Here is an 18,195-nt window from a genome sequence, read left to right as displayed (position 1 = left end):
TGCTGAGCGTCCACCTACGATCGAAGAGGTCACCGTGCAGTTCCCGATCGGGGCACAGGCCGGGGTGCCGGGTGTGGGGCCTGCAGGAGGCGGATGGCCCATAATTCTCTCTCATCATCTCTCTCTCTCTCTCCCCCTTCCTCTCTGATGTTGATGGTTGACCTGGATCAACCCATGATTTTGTGCGTTTGGGATTCTCAAAACAAATCCACTTTTCCTCTCTGAAATCAATAAAAATATATTTTAAAAAGAAAGGAAGAAAGATTGACATGCAAAAAATCAAAGCTTGGGTGATCCCGGACAATGCTACTGCCAGATGCCCCATGCCCCCTAGGGAATCTTGGGAACCCATAATGCAATGGGACATACATATATGACAGGCTGCCTAGAAAGGTAAAGGCAGAATATTTCAATCTACTCAATGGGTGATGCAAATTTAGGGTAAGGTTATCTCATCCATTGAGAGCAATTAAATGTAGAAGAAGAATTTGTATCAATAATAGTAAGAAAAAGAGGACTTAAGAAAAAAAAAGAGGACTTCAGCTGGGCAGAATGGACAGCCTTAAGGAATATGGGGTGATAGAGGGATAAAGGAAGACAAATATTTGGTGACAGAAGATGATTTGACTTTGGGTGGTAGACACACAATGCAATATACAGATCATGTATCATAGAAATGTACACTTAAACCTATGTGGCCCTATTAACCAATGTCAACCCAAGAAATTTCATATTAAAAACATTTAAAGGAATATGGACCATATTTGTGCAGCAGTTTGCCTTTTTGACATTTGTAATTAAATTTTTATTTCAATGGTAATTGTATGTTTGGCAATAAATTGTTACTTCTCTTTTGGCCCACGATTCTGTCTTTAGCCATTTTCTCAGAGATACCAGAAATTTTGGGATGTTAAGAGAAAACAGAGTTGTAGAGATAGAATGGACCTTAAAAGATCATCTTCCCAACCATGCTCCATTCATGGATAAGGAAACTGGTACACAAAGAAGCGAACTAGAGAAAGTCAAAGCCAGGACTAATGCGAGTCTCCTGGCTTATCTTTGCCTCCCTAAACTAAACTATTTATTTAACTGCTGACCATATGACTTTTAGGAAAGTCATTTATCATTACACTAGAGGCCCGGTGCATGACATTTGTGCACTGGGTGGAGGTGTGGGGGGCACTGTCTCTCAGCCTGGCCTGCGCCCTCTTGGGAGATGTCTGCCTGCTGACTTAGGCCTGATGCCCCCCAGGGATGGGGCCTAAGCCATCAGTCTGACATCCCTCTCTCAGTCCAAGGCTCTCGCAGTCCAGGACCCCTCGCTCCTTACCACCCACCTGCAGTGGAGGCAGGAGAGGCTCCTGCCACCCCCACTGCCTTCGCCAGCCGTGATCCTGGCTTCTGGCTGAGCGGCACTCCCCCTGTGGAAGCACACTGACCACCAGAAGGTAGCTCCTGCGTTAAGCGTCTGCCCCCTGGTGGTCAGTGCGCACCATAGCGACTGGTCATTCCACCATTCAGTCAATTTTCATATTACACTTTTATTATATAGGATTTTAAAATAATAAAAATCTAATGTAGTTAATTTTAAAATAAAGCTCATTAATTTTTAAAAAATATTTAAGTATGAATTATTAAACATAGGCTATTGGCATTATTTATATGGTGCCTATCTTTCTTATCATAAGAACATATCATAAGATTGTTATGTCTTATGCAGAAGAAGGATTTTCCAGGTGAGCAGTTCTTCGTGGTGTTTGTGATAAAGCCTGAAGATTATGCTTGCGGAGGATCTTTCTTCATCCAGGGTAAGAGAGAGTGATGAGAACTTGGCTACTTGTAAAAACCTGACCCAGGGGAATGGAAGGGAAGTCAAAAGCTCACTTTGGCCCTATATGACTATTTCTAGTTCCCAGTAAGTGAGGGCCATCAGCCATGACTTGATAAGGCAGCTGAGAGATACTTGAGAATAAAATAAAGGTAAGAAAATGATAAATCTAAAAGTATTAGTGATACTACAAAAGGTCACTTAGTGTATTTCAAGATCTTATGCTCTCTCAGACCACATGAAGTTGGCTCTTCATTCAGCAAATATTTGCTACTAGAAAGTATTGATTTGTATACAGTAGACCAAGGTCCATTTTCTAAGATTGGTTTGGTAGCCAAGAGTAGTGGAGCCATTTATATTATTCAGTAGTGATCATTTCCATAAGGATGTGCAAGGAAAATTGAGTTCTCAATTTTGGTTGCAAAAATTATACCTTGCAAGATAGCAAAGTGAGACAATGACAATGACAGAGGTTGTATGAGCTCTGAGGCATAATGCAAATGGTTATCCAGTTACTGAGGAACTACTTTGGGAATAGAATAGGTTGTTGGAAAACACAGGTCCCCAGCAGCTGATGTGATATGTGATCAACACAGAGAGATGTTTATTGTTGAGTGTAACATGGCTCCCTTGGTATTTAGGTGAAATTTCTGTTCCTATATTCTTTAATCTCTTAATTACATCGCTTTATAGAGTTCTGCTAATGTCCAATGTTCTTTGTTAAACTACATACTCTTTGGTGACTATTTAAGAAAAACCAAGTTCTCACTGGCTAGAAAATACAAGCCAAAATACACCGTGACTTCCTATTTTCATAGCTGTTTTCTTCATATGTCTGTGGCATGTTGAGCCACGTGGGTGTCAAATACAGGGTCAAGCCTTCTTCATTGAGCAGGGAGGCTGAAGTCTCATTTGCCTGAATTAGTGCTTCAACTGCATCCAATTTGAACGTTTAACCAGAAGGTATATTAGATGATGTGAAGGTTTGGGAGTTAGGTTTTCCTCTAGTTCAGTGGTTCTCAACCTTGGCTGCACATTAGAATCACCTGGGACTCTTTTTAAAATCCTGATTTATGGGCCTCACCCTCCGGAAATTCTGTTTCTTTGTTATGGGGTGGGGCCACACATTAGTAACAAAGAAACAGAATTTCCAGAGGATGAGGCCCAGAAATCAGGATTTTAAAAAGATTCCCAGGTGATTCTAATGTGCAGCCAAGATTGAGAACCACTGCTCTAGTTCTTGCTAAAAGAAAATTCAGCAACCAGAGTTAATTTTGGACCATTTTTGAACAACTGTTCAGATTCGAGGTGAAGAGCCTAATATCTGATCCATTTTTCCTTGTTCTTTTTTTTACCAGAAAAGAAGAACCAGACCTGGAATCTACAACGAACAAAGAACCTTAAAGTGACCATTGTTCCTTCCATTAAAGGTCAGAATTGGCTCTAGGGTTCAGTGGACAGATTCCTATGTCAAGCAGTCAATCATATAATGCAATGCTAACATCATCCTTCCAGAGAAACATTATAAGAAAACTAACGTTTACCTTAGAGATAGAAGAGAGAATCAGAGCATTTTGTTAAATCCCTTCTAAAAAGAAAGGGAACCCATTATGAAGCTGTACACAGGCAGCCGTTTGTGGATAATGTCTGGGTGACCTTCAGTAGCTTTGCTGCTTTAAATGGAGGCATCTCAGGACTTAAGCATGAGTATGACAGGCCTTTGAATCTGTCTGTCCCATGCATGGTCCTCTTTTCTCCTGACTAAAGTTGTTTCTCTTTCCTCAGAATCCGTTTTTGTGAAATCCATTCTTCTCAGCTTCCTCATCTTCTTCTCCTTCTATTTGGGATGCCTGCTGATAGCGTTCGTTCATTATATCCGGTAGGTCAAGAGTTTCAAGAAATGTTAACCCCATTGCCAATCTCTGCTTAGTAATTGGAGCATTAGGCTTTAGAACCATATTGACTCAGCCCCTAATTGTGTGACCTTGGGCAAGTTACTTAACTTCTCTGTATTTCAGTTTCCTCATCTGTAAAATGAGATAATAATTTACTTCATAGAATAATATAACTGCAGCATTTAAGTCAAGGTTCTGAATGGAGTAAGTGCTGGTAAAATGTTAGTTATTTTAGCAGGAGTAATTTTAGCAGGAATTAGTTATTAATAGCAGGAGTAATATACTTTGATACTACATTCTTGCTGTTGTGGTATCAATTTTCCAGTAAAATGTCCCTTAAGAGAGAGAAAAAAGGGAGATAATTAGGCTACGTACGGCCTGACCAAGGAAATGCCCTTTCTGAGAGTTTGGAGCTCCCAGTAAAATGAGCTCGTCTCTCCTTGCCTCCTCAGCAGGCCTGAAGCTTGAGAATTCCATAGTTGTGGTCTCTGTGAAACAACTACGAAAGCATGGCAGGAGGTTTATATTAAACAAATGTTCTCTCTCCTCTCGAACGTGTAAAGAAAACAAAGCCATCATAGAGTTTTCAGATTATTGGGCAAGCTCCCAACTGTAGAAAAACCTCATGGCTCAGACATTGATACAATCAGCTCAGTGATGCAGGCCTATCTCTGACTCAAAAATACTGCTTTTTGTGACCTTTATGAAGCTTTTCAGTTAATAAGCTGACGTCAAAAACCCTGGGATTGTCACTGGTCATATCTGGAACCATCTGAGCACCAAAACAATTAAGGAGAATAATTAATTATAAATCATTGCAAAAAATAGAAATCCATGAGTCCATATTGATAAGGAAAGGAAGGGAGGAAGGGAGGAAGGGAGGAACAACCTAAATACCTGCAGATATACATCCAATAAAGTCAACATAGTTACTAAAACTGGTACACATTAGGGAAAGGAGTTATTAACAAATACTGACAGTGTTAAGGAGGACATTTGCCTACAGCACAACGCCAAAAGCTGACATAAACATGGAGAGAGTGCTGGAATTGGAAAATCATTGGTTTGCATAGATCAGGTTAAGAATCATCAATGGATACTAAAACTAGGAGAAAAATCTGATGAGGATCAAGATATTTTCATGGTCTTTAAGTGTATTCCCACAAACTGCTTAGTAGTTGTAAGGGGGGAAATCGTAACCACACAGTGAAGAAATCAGACAATGATTGACTGGGTGATCAAAATTATTATGACTGAGGAAAAGATAAACATCATGTGCCCCCAGATGTGACACTCTGAGAAGGACACAACATCTCTTATATAGTGTTCCAGCCAGAGATGCATATTTTGAATATAACCATAAGGAAAAATTAAACTAAAAATGACAGTCATTTTATTAAAATTTGTCATAAAAGACAAAGAAAGTCTATGAAAATGTTCCAGTTTGAAGAAAATTAAGAAGATATGACAACTAAAGACAATACCTGATCTCAGACTGGATCTATTACTAGAAGAAAAATAAGCTATAAAGGACATTGTTAGGTCAACTGATAAAATTTTAATACAGACAGTAGATTAGATAAGAGTCTAATATTAATGTTAAATTTGCTGAATTTGACAACTATACTGTGGTTATGTAAGAGAATATCTTTATTTTATTTAAGCCTAAAAGTTTGTGTATATATATATATATATATATATACACCAATTTGTACATATAGACAGAGACAACTGATAAAGCAAATGGAGTAATATACTAACAATAAGTGAATCTAGGTAAATAGTATGTGACTATTATATTCTTATAAGAAGCTCCATAAATTTGAAGTTATTTTCAAGTAAAAAGTTAAAAACAAAGATTCCAGTCTACAGGTAAATATTATACCTAAAAGTACTTACATTAATTATCAGCTCAATTAATTTATCAGATTACAATCATTAACATTTAACAAGTACCTGCTCTGTGCCAAACTCTCTAAGCAGATGATCTTGTCTAATGATCCAAAGCAATGGGTACTAGTATTATCACCATTTGATCGTGAAGGAAATTGAGGCATAGAGAGATGAAGCAATTTGACCAAGAATTCACAGCCAGTAAATGTTTGAAACCAGACAGCCGGACTCTAGAGCCTTAGCTCTTAAGCAGCCTCGTCAAAATGGGTGTAGAGTGGTCAGGGCATGTGAGGGAGGGCAGCCCCAGAATGGATTCACTTGGGAAAAAGGTCCAAAAAGCTTCTAGTTTTGACTCAGATGAGCTTCAATGGAATAAGAGGTTCGGCTCTTCTGCTTCTCTTAGGAAGATTGTCTCTACTCTTGATGTTTTAGATTTGAGGAGCTAGGATTTTACCTCTTTAGTTAGTTAACATGCATAGTCAATACACCGACAAAAAATTAAGTTAATAGCTGCTTATCAATCTCTCTACAGTTGTTAGTCAACCTACTGAAGTGAGCACAGTTTTTCAAAGTTATGCTATAAGGCTCTGTTGAAACCTCAAGCTGCCAGATTACTTTGCTACAGTCAATGCATGAGCAGAGATTCTTTCCAAATATAGACAAACTGAAAATAGAAATCTGAAGACATAAAAACTATAGTTGGCATTCTAAATAGGGGAATAGACTGAGGGAAAATGCTAATACAACTCTTCCTTCATTGAACTAAGCAGAAATAACAAAGTTTTCTACAAAACCCAATTAAACTAGTTCTGGAGCATAAAGCCATTTGCTCAGTGAGTCCCCTGCCCCCCATTATTAATACTTGTGGGGTTTTCAGTACCTGCTAGGAGATTAGGATGGAAACACTGGTTAGAGCAGTGGTTCTCAACCTTCCTATTGCCGCAACCGTTTAATATAGTTCCTCATGTTGTGGTGACCCTCAATTTCATTGTTACAAATTGAACATAATTAAAGCATAGTGATTAATCACAAAAACAATATGTAATTACGTATGTGTTTTCTGATGGTCTTAGGCAACCCCTGTGAAAGGGTCGTTCGACCCCCAATGGGGTCGCGACCCACAGGTTGAGAACCGCTGGGTTAGAGATATGTCCCTGCCCTCAAAGTGTTTTTATGCTACATTCTCTTGAACACATGACTAAATACCATTTTCCTCCCTTTCTCCAGACCCAATCTATTCAGTAGTTTTGGAGCCCCCACAGTGAATGTGCAGGTCCTGGCCCAAGCACTGCATACCTATTCTCTTGTATGTTCCTCTCAACCACCCTGCCAGACATTGAGTTCAAACTGCTCAATTCTGGGTGCTCGTCCTTCTCTGGATACTTGTATTGGTTATCTATTGCCACAATAATGCTGCGTAAAAATCAACCATAAAAACTTCAGTGGCATACATCAATAAATACTTAAGTTTACTCAAAATCTGTGGGTCAGCGGGACTGGGCTGGGATCTCAGCTGGATGTGGTCATAAAATGCAACCAGCTGCTAGGCCGTCTAGGAGCTGGCTCTTCTGGACTGCCCTCAGTAGTGCTGGGCCTCCCACGCTCCCACAGATTAGCCCTGGCTTATTGTATCTCCAGGAGAGATAACAGAAGAGTGTGAGGCCTCCTTAAGACGAGGCTGAGAAATGGTATTACTTCCCCCTCATTCTGTGGGTCAAAACAAGTCATGAGGCCAGTCCAGATTTAAGACGTGAAGATACGGACTCCACTTTTGATTGAAGGAGCTGGATACAAGATGAAGTGTAGCCATTTTCAATGTCTAGCATAGTTCTCATTTACCATTTTTACCTTTTCTGCCTGCCTCACTCAGGCTTTGTAAATCATTGAACTCCTCTAATGAAAAATGTTATCAGCTCCGATACCTAGGGCAAGTGTGGGTAAAGCCTGTTAATACAAACACACAATCCAAACACATCTTCTTTAATGAGGCCAAATATGTAATTGTTTGCCAGTTAATATCGCTAAAATTGTTTTTAAAGGGGACTTCAATAGAGCCTTATTTGCCAGCTAAACAGGCCAAAATTGTAACTGCTCTCCTTAATGATATGCCTTTTTCATTCAACAAATATTTAGTTATCATTTCCTATGTGGCAGGGCCTGTCCTAAAGGTGAAAGATACAGTGATGAACAAGAGAAGCTAGAGTCCTGCTCTAATAGAACTTACATGGTACAGGGAAAAACATATAAGCAAGGAAGCAGTTAATAAAATAATTTCCGCTAGGGAGAGAAGAATAAAGATTCTGAAGTGATAGAGAATGATTGGATTGGGGAGGCTACTTTAGATTTAACTTATTCAGCAAGGAAGACCTCTCAGAACCAAGACTGAATAGTAGAAAGGAGCTCGCGATGTGAGGATCTGGGGAGAGAGTGGCCCAGGCAGAGAACAAGAGCAAAAGCCCTGAGGCAGGGATGAATTTGCTGTGTCTAGAGAAAAAAGTGATATGAAGAGAAGTTCCTCCACCAAATTACCAGGATCAAGAGTGTGCCACTTCTGCAGTCCGTGTCTGGAAGAAAATAAGAGCATATAGCAAAGTACAGGTGCATCTACCCCCAACCTTCCTCCTCCTCCACTCCAGCCTCATATTCAAAAGGGAGGCTCACTTTGGGGAAGAGGGTAATTCACATTTAAATTTTTGGTAGACATTCTCAAATGGTATACATAGGTTTTATGTAATAGCTATTGAGATATAATTCACAGAACATAAATTTCACCCTTTTATGGTATACAATTCAGTGGTTTTTAGTGTATTCACAGTTGCACAACCACCACCACTATCTAATTTTCATCACCTCCAAAAAGAAGCCCTGCGTTTACTGGGATTACAAGATACAAGTTCAGTGTACAAAAATCAATTGGATTTCTATATACTAGCAATTTACAATTCAAACATGAAATTAAGAAAACAATTCCATTTACAATAGCATTGAAATAATAAAATACTTAACACATTTAACTAATTAAAAGTACAAAACATCCTTGAAATAAATTAAAGAGGACTTAAATAAATGGAAAGATGTCCCATCTTCATGGGTTGGAAGACTTAATATTGTTAAAATGGGATAGTAGGTAGAAGAATGGCCCCCAAAAGATGTCCACATGCCAATACACAGAGCCTGTGAATACGTTACTTTACAGGACAAAAGACATTTTGCAGATGTGATAACGTTATGGAGATTATCCCAGATTATCCATATGGGTATAATGTAATCACAAGGGCCCTTATATAAAAGGGATCCATGAACCAAGAGGTCAGGGTTCAATTCCCAGTTGGGGCATATGCCTGGGTTGGGCCATGCAGGAGACAGCTGATTAAGAATTCTCTCCCATCATTCATGTTTCGTTCTCTTTCTCCCTCTCTCTTCCTCTCTGAAATCAATAAAAATATTTTTAAAAAATAATAAATAAATAAATAAAAGGGAGACAAGAGGGTCAAAGGCAGAAGGAGGAGATGTGATGATGGAAGTAGGGGTTGGAGTCAAACACTCTAAAGACAAAGGAAGGGGCCATGAGTCAAAAAGTTGAAACAACCAAAATGTCCACCAAGTATAAGCCAATAAATGTGATATATCCATACAATGGATTATTAGCCATAAAATGACTGAAGTATTGATTCATATGTCATATAGATGAACCTTGAAAACATTAAGTGAAAAAAGCCAGTCAAGAAAGACAACATATAGTATATTTCATTTATAAGAAATGTCCAGAATAGGCAGATTTATAGAGACAGACAGTAGATTAATGGTTGCCAGGAGCTGGGAGGAAGGGGGAATAGGGAGTGACTGCTAATAGATTTGAGATTTCTTCGGGGGATGATGAAAATGTTCTCGAATTAGGTAATAGTGATAGTTGCACAACTTTGTGAACATACTAAAACTCATTGAATTGTGTATATTAAAGGGTGTATGGATTTTATGGTATGTTAGTTATCTGAAAATAAACGAATCTGAAAATAAATTAATGAGTGTGTGTGTGTGTGTGTGTGTGTGCGCGCGCGCGCTCCCACACACCTCTAGGGGTAGAACTGCTGGATTATATAGTAACTCTATGTTTAGCTTTTTGAGGAACTGCCAAACTTTTCCTAAGTGGCTACACCATTTTACAATCCTACTAGCAATGTATCAGAGTCCCAAGTTCTCCACATCCAAAGGCCCATTTTTAAGAGATTCTGGCAGACAAATGTGCAATAACGTCTATAGAGGACACAGGTAAAATGCTGAGGTTTTCGCTGCCTTAGGAGCATGTGCATGTGCTTTTTTTGCAGGTTTCAGAGAAAATCCATTGATGGAAGCTTTGGTTCCAATGATGGTAAGAAAAATCCTTGGTTTCAAATCAAGTTGATGTCATGTGTATGTATGGTAACACTCCCATTTGGTACTTCTTTTGTCTCTATGCCCTTTGTGATTTCCAATCCCTCCCTTGGTTCCTAACCCTTAAAATAGTCCAATATGCAGCCTTTCTACAGAAAACAGAGCTCAGTGAGAACCAATAATTACTGAGATATGGAACTCATACTGAAAACTTTTGCTTGGAGCGTCCCTTGTAATTATCCACAAGTCCATTTGTCAGACATTCATTCTTTTAAAAAGTAAAATCTTTTTGAGGATATAAATTGTTTAAACTTATCCCCAAGTTGATTTATGAACAATATTAAAAATGTATTGTTAACTCTAATTCAGAGTTTAATTTTCCCAAATTGAGATAGAGGTGTTTGGTTTCTTTTGTTCAAGTAACTAGAAAACTGAAATATTTGAGACTAGCAAATATCATAAGAATAGTAACTCTGAGAAATCCAGAGTAATAGATTATCCAACCATTGTAATATGCCCTTTCCTCTACTCTGAGAATTTGAACAAAGAAATTCAATTGCCTGATACTTTTTATCAAAACTTTAAAAAAATTAAATGTCTTCATTTTTTAAATTGAGATATATGACACTGTATAAGTTTCAGGTATACAACATAATTAGTCAATATTTGTATGTTGTGTAAAAGGATCACCACAATGAGTTCAGTTAGCACTCATTACCACACATGCACATTTTTTTTTCTTGTGATGAGAACTTTAAAGATCTACTCTCTCAGAAACTTTCAAATGTACAATACAGGATTATTAACTATAGTCACCATGCTGTACGTTAACGACATCTCAGGACTTACTTATTTTATAACTGGAAGTTTGTACTTTTGTACATGTCCTCATTTTTGAAAAGCCTAAATCAGCATGAGTTTCACAGTACTCATACGCCATTTGGCAAAGAGTGATCATTTGGGAAAGGAAGGATAAGTGAGACTTGATTTTTAAGTCACAAGTAGCAGATGTTCAGTTTGTGTTTTCAACACTTAAATGAACCCACGGAATCTTAGGAAGACACAAATTGAGCCCCTCCCCCACACACAACCAGCAGGCATTTCCCCCCTGCTGCTTCTCCTGCCTTCCTTTGACTTCTGTCTTCCTTACTGTCAGCATGTCTACTTTTCCAGCCACCCAGGCAATTTTTTAAAATAACATCCAACAGCCAATGTAAGAGACTATGAAAGGACACCTGCTCTACTGTCATTAAAATGCTAAGTACTACTTTCCCTTTTATTCGTAAAAAGTGTAGGTAAATTTGCCTTCTCTCTGGATTTCAGCTTTTTCTCGCCAGGGCTCCCCAGGTTTTGCTCTTATTTTATGCCTGGTTGAACTTAGAAAGCCGGATTGGTTGGATCCCTGTCGGTGCTCTGTGAATGAATACTCTGTTATTTTTATTGTATGAGTGAAGTCATTTTATTATTATAATGATAGTTAAAGGAACACCATGTTCAGAAGACTCTCCTGAACAGTGAAACATAGGTGAACAGAACTGGGACTTGGGCCAGATGATTGTCAAAATCAAGAAGGCCCTGAAAATAAGCTAAGAGCTAGAGGTGCCCTTCAGATGGCAGCAGAAATTAATGAGTGACTAAAGGAAAAGGGAAGGGAAGGATAAAGGTGCATCAATTAGGTTTCATGTGGCTGCAAGTAACAAGAAAATATATCTAAGTAAGGACAGTATATTAAAACCAGAAAGGAAAAGGAAGGGAGGGGAAGGGAAGGGAAGGGAAAGGAAGGGAAGGGAAGGGAAGGATAAAGGTGCATCAATTAGGTTTCATGTGGCTGCAAGTAACAAGAAAATATATCTCAAACATGCCTAAACCATATGAAACTCCTCTCCCTGGAAGTTGAGTAGAAAGTTGGGCTTCAGGACTGACTGAGTCAGGTGGCTCTGGTCCTTTCCCGGCCATTTCTTTGGTTCTCCTTTGTTCTCAGTGCTGGTGGTGAGATGGATCAGATTTATACCCTCACTTGACAATGTCCAGAGGGAAGGATGTTTTCAGAAGCAACTTATTCTCACTTTACTGGCCTACGGGGAATCATTCACTTATTGGTAAACCAGTCACTGCAAACATATTTACCCACAGATCCATTAAGCCTACTTATAGAATTAGGATGAGATCATCTTTTGCTAAGACCAGGGTTTCTCAAACTCAACATTAATTGACATTACAGGCCAGATAGTTCTTTGTTGTTGGGAGCTGTCCTATGTATTGCAGGAAGTTCAACATTTAACCGCATCCTTCACCTCTACCTACTAGGATGCAGCAGTACACTTCCTCCCTGTGACAACTCAAATGTCTTCAGACATTGCCAAATGTCATCTTGAGGGCAAAACATTTTCTCCATCCCTGGTTGAAAATCACTGACTTAAACACATGGACTGCCAGGCACAGGTGAGGATACCTGAACAAAATCCCAGCTTAGTTAGGAAGTGTGGAATAAGAAAGTTCACCACAAAGGGCTTTGAAATAGGGTGAAAATAAAGAATCTTTGTGGCAGAGAGGCTACATGGAAAGATCAAAGATAATACAACTCATGTCACAGGACCACTAGTGAGAGGAGACTTAGGTGATTTAAACCGAGAGCAGAGCCCTGACCGGTTTGGCTCAGTGGATAGAGCGTCGGCCTGCAGACTGAAGGGTCCCAGGTTCAATTCTGGTCAAGGGCATGTACCGTGGTTGCAGGCACATCCCCAGTAGCGAGTGTTAAGGAGGCAGCTGATCGATGCTTCTAAGGCTCTATCCCTCTCCCTTCCTCTCTGTAAAAGATCAATAAAATATATTAAAAAAAAAAAAAAACAAGAGCAGAGAAGACAAGATCTACCTTGGAGAAAAATCAGTTAGTGACTTTTTAAAACAAATCAAACAGAGCATTGCTAAGCCAGCCTCAGAGAGGGACCTTATCTGGAAGTTAAAGTGAGACATTCAAGGAGGAACCTTTGGAGAGGACCAGGATTCAAAAATGTCTGTCTCTCCCCAGGGCCAAGATTAGTGTGACTGTAGAGCTCCAGGAAGTTCAGTGGAGCTCAGAGCTCCAGGAAATGCCTTGGGGGCTTGGTGGCAGTACTGTTTTAGTTAGGTAACCACAGGAAGGCTGCAGCTGGAGAACCTGCCGACTCCTCTGCATTTGTTATTCTTTGACTTGTCTGCAGTTCTTTAAGTTTTATATGAAATATGTCAACATTGGCTCCAACTATGCTAAAAAGAGAAAGAACTTTATACTTCTCTAGAGGCCCAGGGCATGAAAATTCATGCACTGGAGGGGGTGTCCCTCAGCCTAGCCTGCCCCCTCTCACAGTCTGGGAGCCCTCAGGGGTGGGAGGCAACCCAGTGATTAGGGGAAGGCGATGCCCCCATCACACCCCTGTTGCTGCCACTGCCGGCAGCACAAGCCTTGGCCGGCCCTGGTTACCTGAGCCTCAGGCGACCCTGGGCAGCTGGGCAGCTGCCATCCGAGGCTTGCCTGTGCCTCGGGCCGGCCCTGGACGGCTGAGGCACTGAGGGGACTGGGGAACTCCGGAGGCAGGTGCACAGCAAGGCTGGACCCGCCTGGGGGTGGATCTGGCCTTGCCACGCCTGTCACCCCAGCAGGGCTGAGGGGACCGGGCGCCGCCATCTTGTGGCTGTGGGAACTGCCATCTTTGAGGGCATGGCAGTCAATTAGCATATTCCCTCCTTATTGGCTGTGGGCACCACCATCTTTGCGATGGCGTGATGGTTAATTGGCATAGTCCCTCTTTATTAGATAGGATTGGATGAAAAAGGAGATGAGACCCTAGAGCCAGATGAAGTGGAAATAGTGCTGGTAAAGAGCTTCTTCCGTCCTTGAAGGGACAATGTATTCTCCATTCATCACTTAGGACTTAAAGCAAAGCTCTCTGTGGTCATCTGAGGAGTACTAGAAAAAGCTCTGTGCTCTAAAAACCTTTCTTCCATTGGCTCTCTCAGCAGAGAAACCCATATTTCTCATCATTGTTAAAGAATCTATACAGAAATTCAAACACCAAGGGGGTGGAGAGATGAATGAAGCATACCTCACAGGCCTGTGGGGCATATGAGCTGTCACCACGAACCTGGGTGTAGCATAAGGCAAGGTCACTTTTTCAAGTGAGGGAGCTGGCAAACCTGCCAGGTTTGTACTTTTAAGAACCATATGGCCAATCCAATGAACCCTTCCCGGAATAGAGCCGTTATTGAGTCAGCCTTTCAGCAAGAGTAGGGTTCAGAGGGAGTAAGACAAGCAGTGTGTTGAGTCTGGAGACACCAAGGAGCACAGGCCATCACCAGGCTCTGGGGTGATGGGTCTGTAATGCTAGTCCTGACCCTCTACTCTTCTTTTTCCAAATTTCCTTGACTTTTCTTGCTCAGTTTTTCCTTTGAGAGGAATTTTATATCCCTCTACAAAGATTCATGCTTTTCTTCATTTTCTCCTCAGCTTTTGAAACAAAACAAGAAATTAGTTGGGGTAGGTAGCCAATTGACACAAAAATGGAATTTCATGGCAGCTAGTTCACATCATTTCCGACTCCCTATTCAGCTTCCCACCTCCTGTGTTCAGAAATGGAAAGAGGCAGGACAGTTATAAATATGAAGTCCCTGAAAGTTCCAAATATGCTCAGGATGAAATGACATTTTTTCCCCTTCGCACAGAGCATTTAACATAAAGAGCAAGCATGAAAGCATATATTTTTCTATGTTAGTAAAGTAGACAGATGGCAAGGGGGTTGTGCTCAGAGAAAAACACAACAGAACAAGTTTCCTCAATTAGATTAGCTCATTCACAACCTTATAAGTTTGCTTATTTCCAGCTAGAACATCTTGGTCTGTCCTATGAGCTAATATTTTTGTATTTAATTCTTCTTTCTCAGTACCATACAGATAAGTGTGAAAATGGCTTGCCTTCTAGGACCATTGATCATACTTGAAGTTTGGAAGAAAATGCTTTGGACTTCATGTCTGAAACTCATGTTTTAGACATAAGAAAAATTATCCGATGTTGACCAATCGTATATTTGAATTATGCCTATAAAAGTCCACAGAGTTCAAACTTTTTACGTGCTGGCAATTATATTGCACATGAAAATCTTGATGTTCTAAATCATCACAGAACCCCTGCTGTTGGCTCAGAATGAGGCAGAGCAGAATGCAGAATCAGTGACACGTCCCAGTCTGAACAGACCTACACAGCTGGCTTTTTCTTTTTAATGGTGTTGTCACCTAACAAAACAGTGGTTATTTTTGCTTTCTCGCTTGCTTTGATTTTAGCTTTTGTTTGCGTTTTTTTTCTCTCTTTTGATCACACACACACAAAAACCATTGGCTCCCACAAACCATTACAACCTCCTGCCAAAACTGACCTCATCACTTTCCTATGTGCACTTCTTACCTCCTCAGAGGGCTTAGCAGTAACACCAAAATGCCAAAAATTCTGGGTTTTATTATTTTAGTATCATTCTTCACTTATTATTTGCACATTTATTTTTTAATTAAATCTTAAATAAGGAACAGAGGTTAATGGTTAAAAATAGGGGGCTTACACTTGAAAAGAAAAGAATGTGAAAGGGAAATGTAAATGGAGAAGACTGAATATAGCACTGAGGGATACGATCAATGCAGTGATTTTTGTGAGACTTCCCACAATGAACTAGACAGAAAGAAGGCAGGAGCATGGCCCAGTAAGGAATCATTGGCCAGCACAGCAGCCAATGTAAAGAGCAAAGGTTGTGCTTATGGTAGTGGAGCTGCGCATGAGCCTCAACCTGCTTGTCTCTTTTGAAAGATATTCTGGAGCACTCCACCAAAACAACTTGCGTACTGACAGTTATTCATATTTGAAGGAAAACCCTTGTGTTTCTTTCAATTAAGAAAAATTTTAGCTGAGACCAATATAATAAACCAATATCCACCCAATATCAGAGTGACTCTGGGCAAATTACTTGATCTCTCAGCAACTCCCCTTTTGTTGTCTTTAAAATGGTGATAACAATAGCACCCACTTCATAGGGTTGTTGAAAAATTAAAATTCTTGTAAAGAACTCAAAAGAGTGTCTGACGCACCATAAGCTTTCAATAACCATTGGCCAGTAGTAGTGATCATAGCAGCAGCAGCCACAGCAGCAGTAACAGAAGCATTAGTAATAGTAGGAGTGGTGGTGGTAACAGTGTTAGTACTTGTTATAGTACTAATTATAGTCAATAGTAGCAGCAGCAGAGCTCTGTGCTGTAACTATGGCCAAATCTGTCCTAGGTAAATTAAAACAAAAAAAGTCAATTTGCAGTCACCATCTTCCCATAAGACTGTTATGTGTTCAAATGATTTATTTTCTCATTAAGAGTCTGAAAGTAACCTGTTTCTATGCCTGGAAATTGGCTGGAAAGTAGAGATGGTGTTGATACCATGCAGTTATGGGTAAGTCCAAGAAAGGCCAGGGAACATCTTTCTTTAAATAATAAGAAATATATGAAGGGATCTCCAAGCCTAGGAACAATGCCAGGCAGTCTGCATTCTGAGGGCCCTGGGAACAGCCAGGAATGCTGCCTTTAGCTCGATGGTGTTGCTGTCCAGCTGCTGAGCCATCAAAGTGAGGAAGGCAATTGAGTCTCCAAGGCCATCAGATGTCTCTCATCGTCTGGCTAAATATTTTGGACTGGAGATTTAATTTTTTTTCATGGAAGAAACGAATGGACACACAAAAAGTAAAAAAAAAAGAAAAGAAAAGTGGAAAGACTATAAAGTTGGCTTGCACAACTGGATGATTTTACTGCCACTAGTGGGAGTGTAGTTTGAGAGCTGAATGAAGAGAGCCAACTGTGACAAATGATGAGTTGTTTGAGACTTTGGGTCCTTTTACATGTGTTACACTCCAGCATTAATGTAAACTATAAAGATCCATGTTTTCAATGAAGAAATAGAAATATATTTGCAGTGAGGATATGAAAGAATATTCTCAGTTAGGCTTCACTGAAAAGATATTTCCCTGCAACAGTACAAGAGACTGGCAAGTTACAGATTTTTTTTTTTTGTCTGTATTGTGACAGAAGCAATCGCATCTCTCAGAAAGCAGATTTCAGTAAGGAATCCCCACCAGTCTGACAATATCCCAGCTCCTTGGCAAAGCTTAGGAGACAGCGAAGAATCCCATGCGTCTCCACAAATGAGTGTGGTGCCCGGAAACATGGTGGCACTAAGTCAGAGTCAGAAACTGCCTAGATACCTGCTCAGATGTATTTTTTAGAGCCTTTTTCTCTCACTGACAACAACCACTTGGCAATAGATACTCCTATTCTACCTCCTCAATATCCCTCAAAATAACCAATGCTCATTCACATCTTTAGCTCATGTTGCTATTATTTATTGCTCCAAGGAGTGCAGAAATTTCCTTTCCCATCTGGGCTTTTTCAGCCTATTGTGAGGGTTCTGCTAACTGCTGTAACAAGTAAACCTCCAAATTACAGTGCCTTAATCACAGGCGTTTATTTCTGATGTTTTTGTTCAGTGGTGGCCTTCCTCACAGGGATTCAGCACCTATACTCCTTTGTTCTTGTGATTCTGCAAAACTGTCAAGCGAGAATCAGCAGCTTTTCTCTAAAGTACCTACCAGTAAATATGTTAAGCTTTGCCAGTCATATAGTCTCTGTCAAACCTGCTCATTGTAGCTAAAGCCAGCCATAGACATACCCAAATGAGTGTGACTATCTCTCAATTCAACTTTATATATGAACTAGAGGCCCAGTGCACAAAAATTTGTGCACTCGAGGTGGGGGAGGTCCCTCAGCCCGGCCTGTGCCCTCTCACAGTCTGGGACCCCTCGGGGGAGGACCATCTGCTGGCTAAGGCCTGCTCCTCAGGGGATTGGGCCTAAGATGGTAATCAGACATCCCTCTGGCAGCCTGACAGCCCTTGGGGGATGTCCACTTGTCAGCAGGGAGCAGACCTAAGCTGCAGTCGGACATCCTTAGTGCTGCTAAGGAGGCAGGAGAGGCTCCCACCACTGCTGCTGTACTGGCAGCCATCAGCCTGGCTTGTGGCTGAGCAGAGCTCTCACTGTGGGAGTGCACTGACTACCAGAGGGCAGCTCCTGCATTGCGCATCTGCCCCCTGGTGGTCAGTGTGTGTCATAGTGACCAGTCATTCCCAGTCTTTCTGCTGTTAGGGTCAGT

At 40.5% G+C, this 18,195-nt stretch overlaps 1 protein-coding gene across 1 annotated transcript in view; it reads left to right on the top strand.

Moving 5' to 3' along the window:
- Positions 1 to 18,195, top strand: part of SIDT1 (SID1 transmembrane family member 1) — an 87,141-nt gene that overhangs the window by 45,423 nt on the left and 23,523 nt on the right. Inside the window, 4 exon segments of the mRNA XM_015570386.1 lie at positions 1,689 to 1,808; positions 3,187 to 3,258; positions 3,614 to 3,707; positions 9,942 to 9,985. Of these exon segments, the coding sequence (XP_015425872.1) occupies positions 1,689 to 1,808; positions 3,187 to 3,258; positions 3,614 to 3,707; positions 9,942 to 9,985 (330 nt within the window).

The sequence above is a fragment of the Myotis davidii genome, unplaced genomic scaffold (assembly GCF_000327345.1).
Source record: "Myotis davidii unplaced genomic scaffold, ASM32734v1 scaffold201, whole genome shotgun sequence".
NCBI classification, from domain to species: domain Eukaryota; kingdom Metazoa; phylum Chordata; class Mammalia; order Chiroptera; family Vespertilionidae; genus Myotis; species Myotis davidii.
This window is presented reverse-complemented; position numbering and strand designations above follow the sequence as displayed.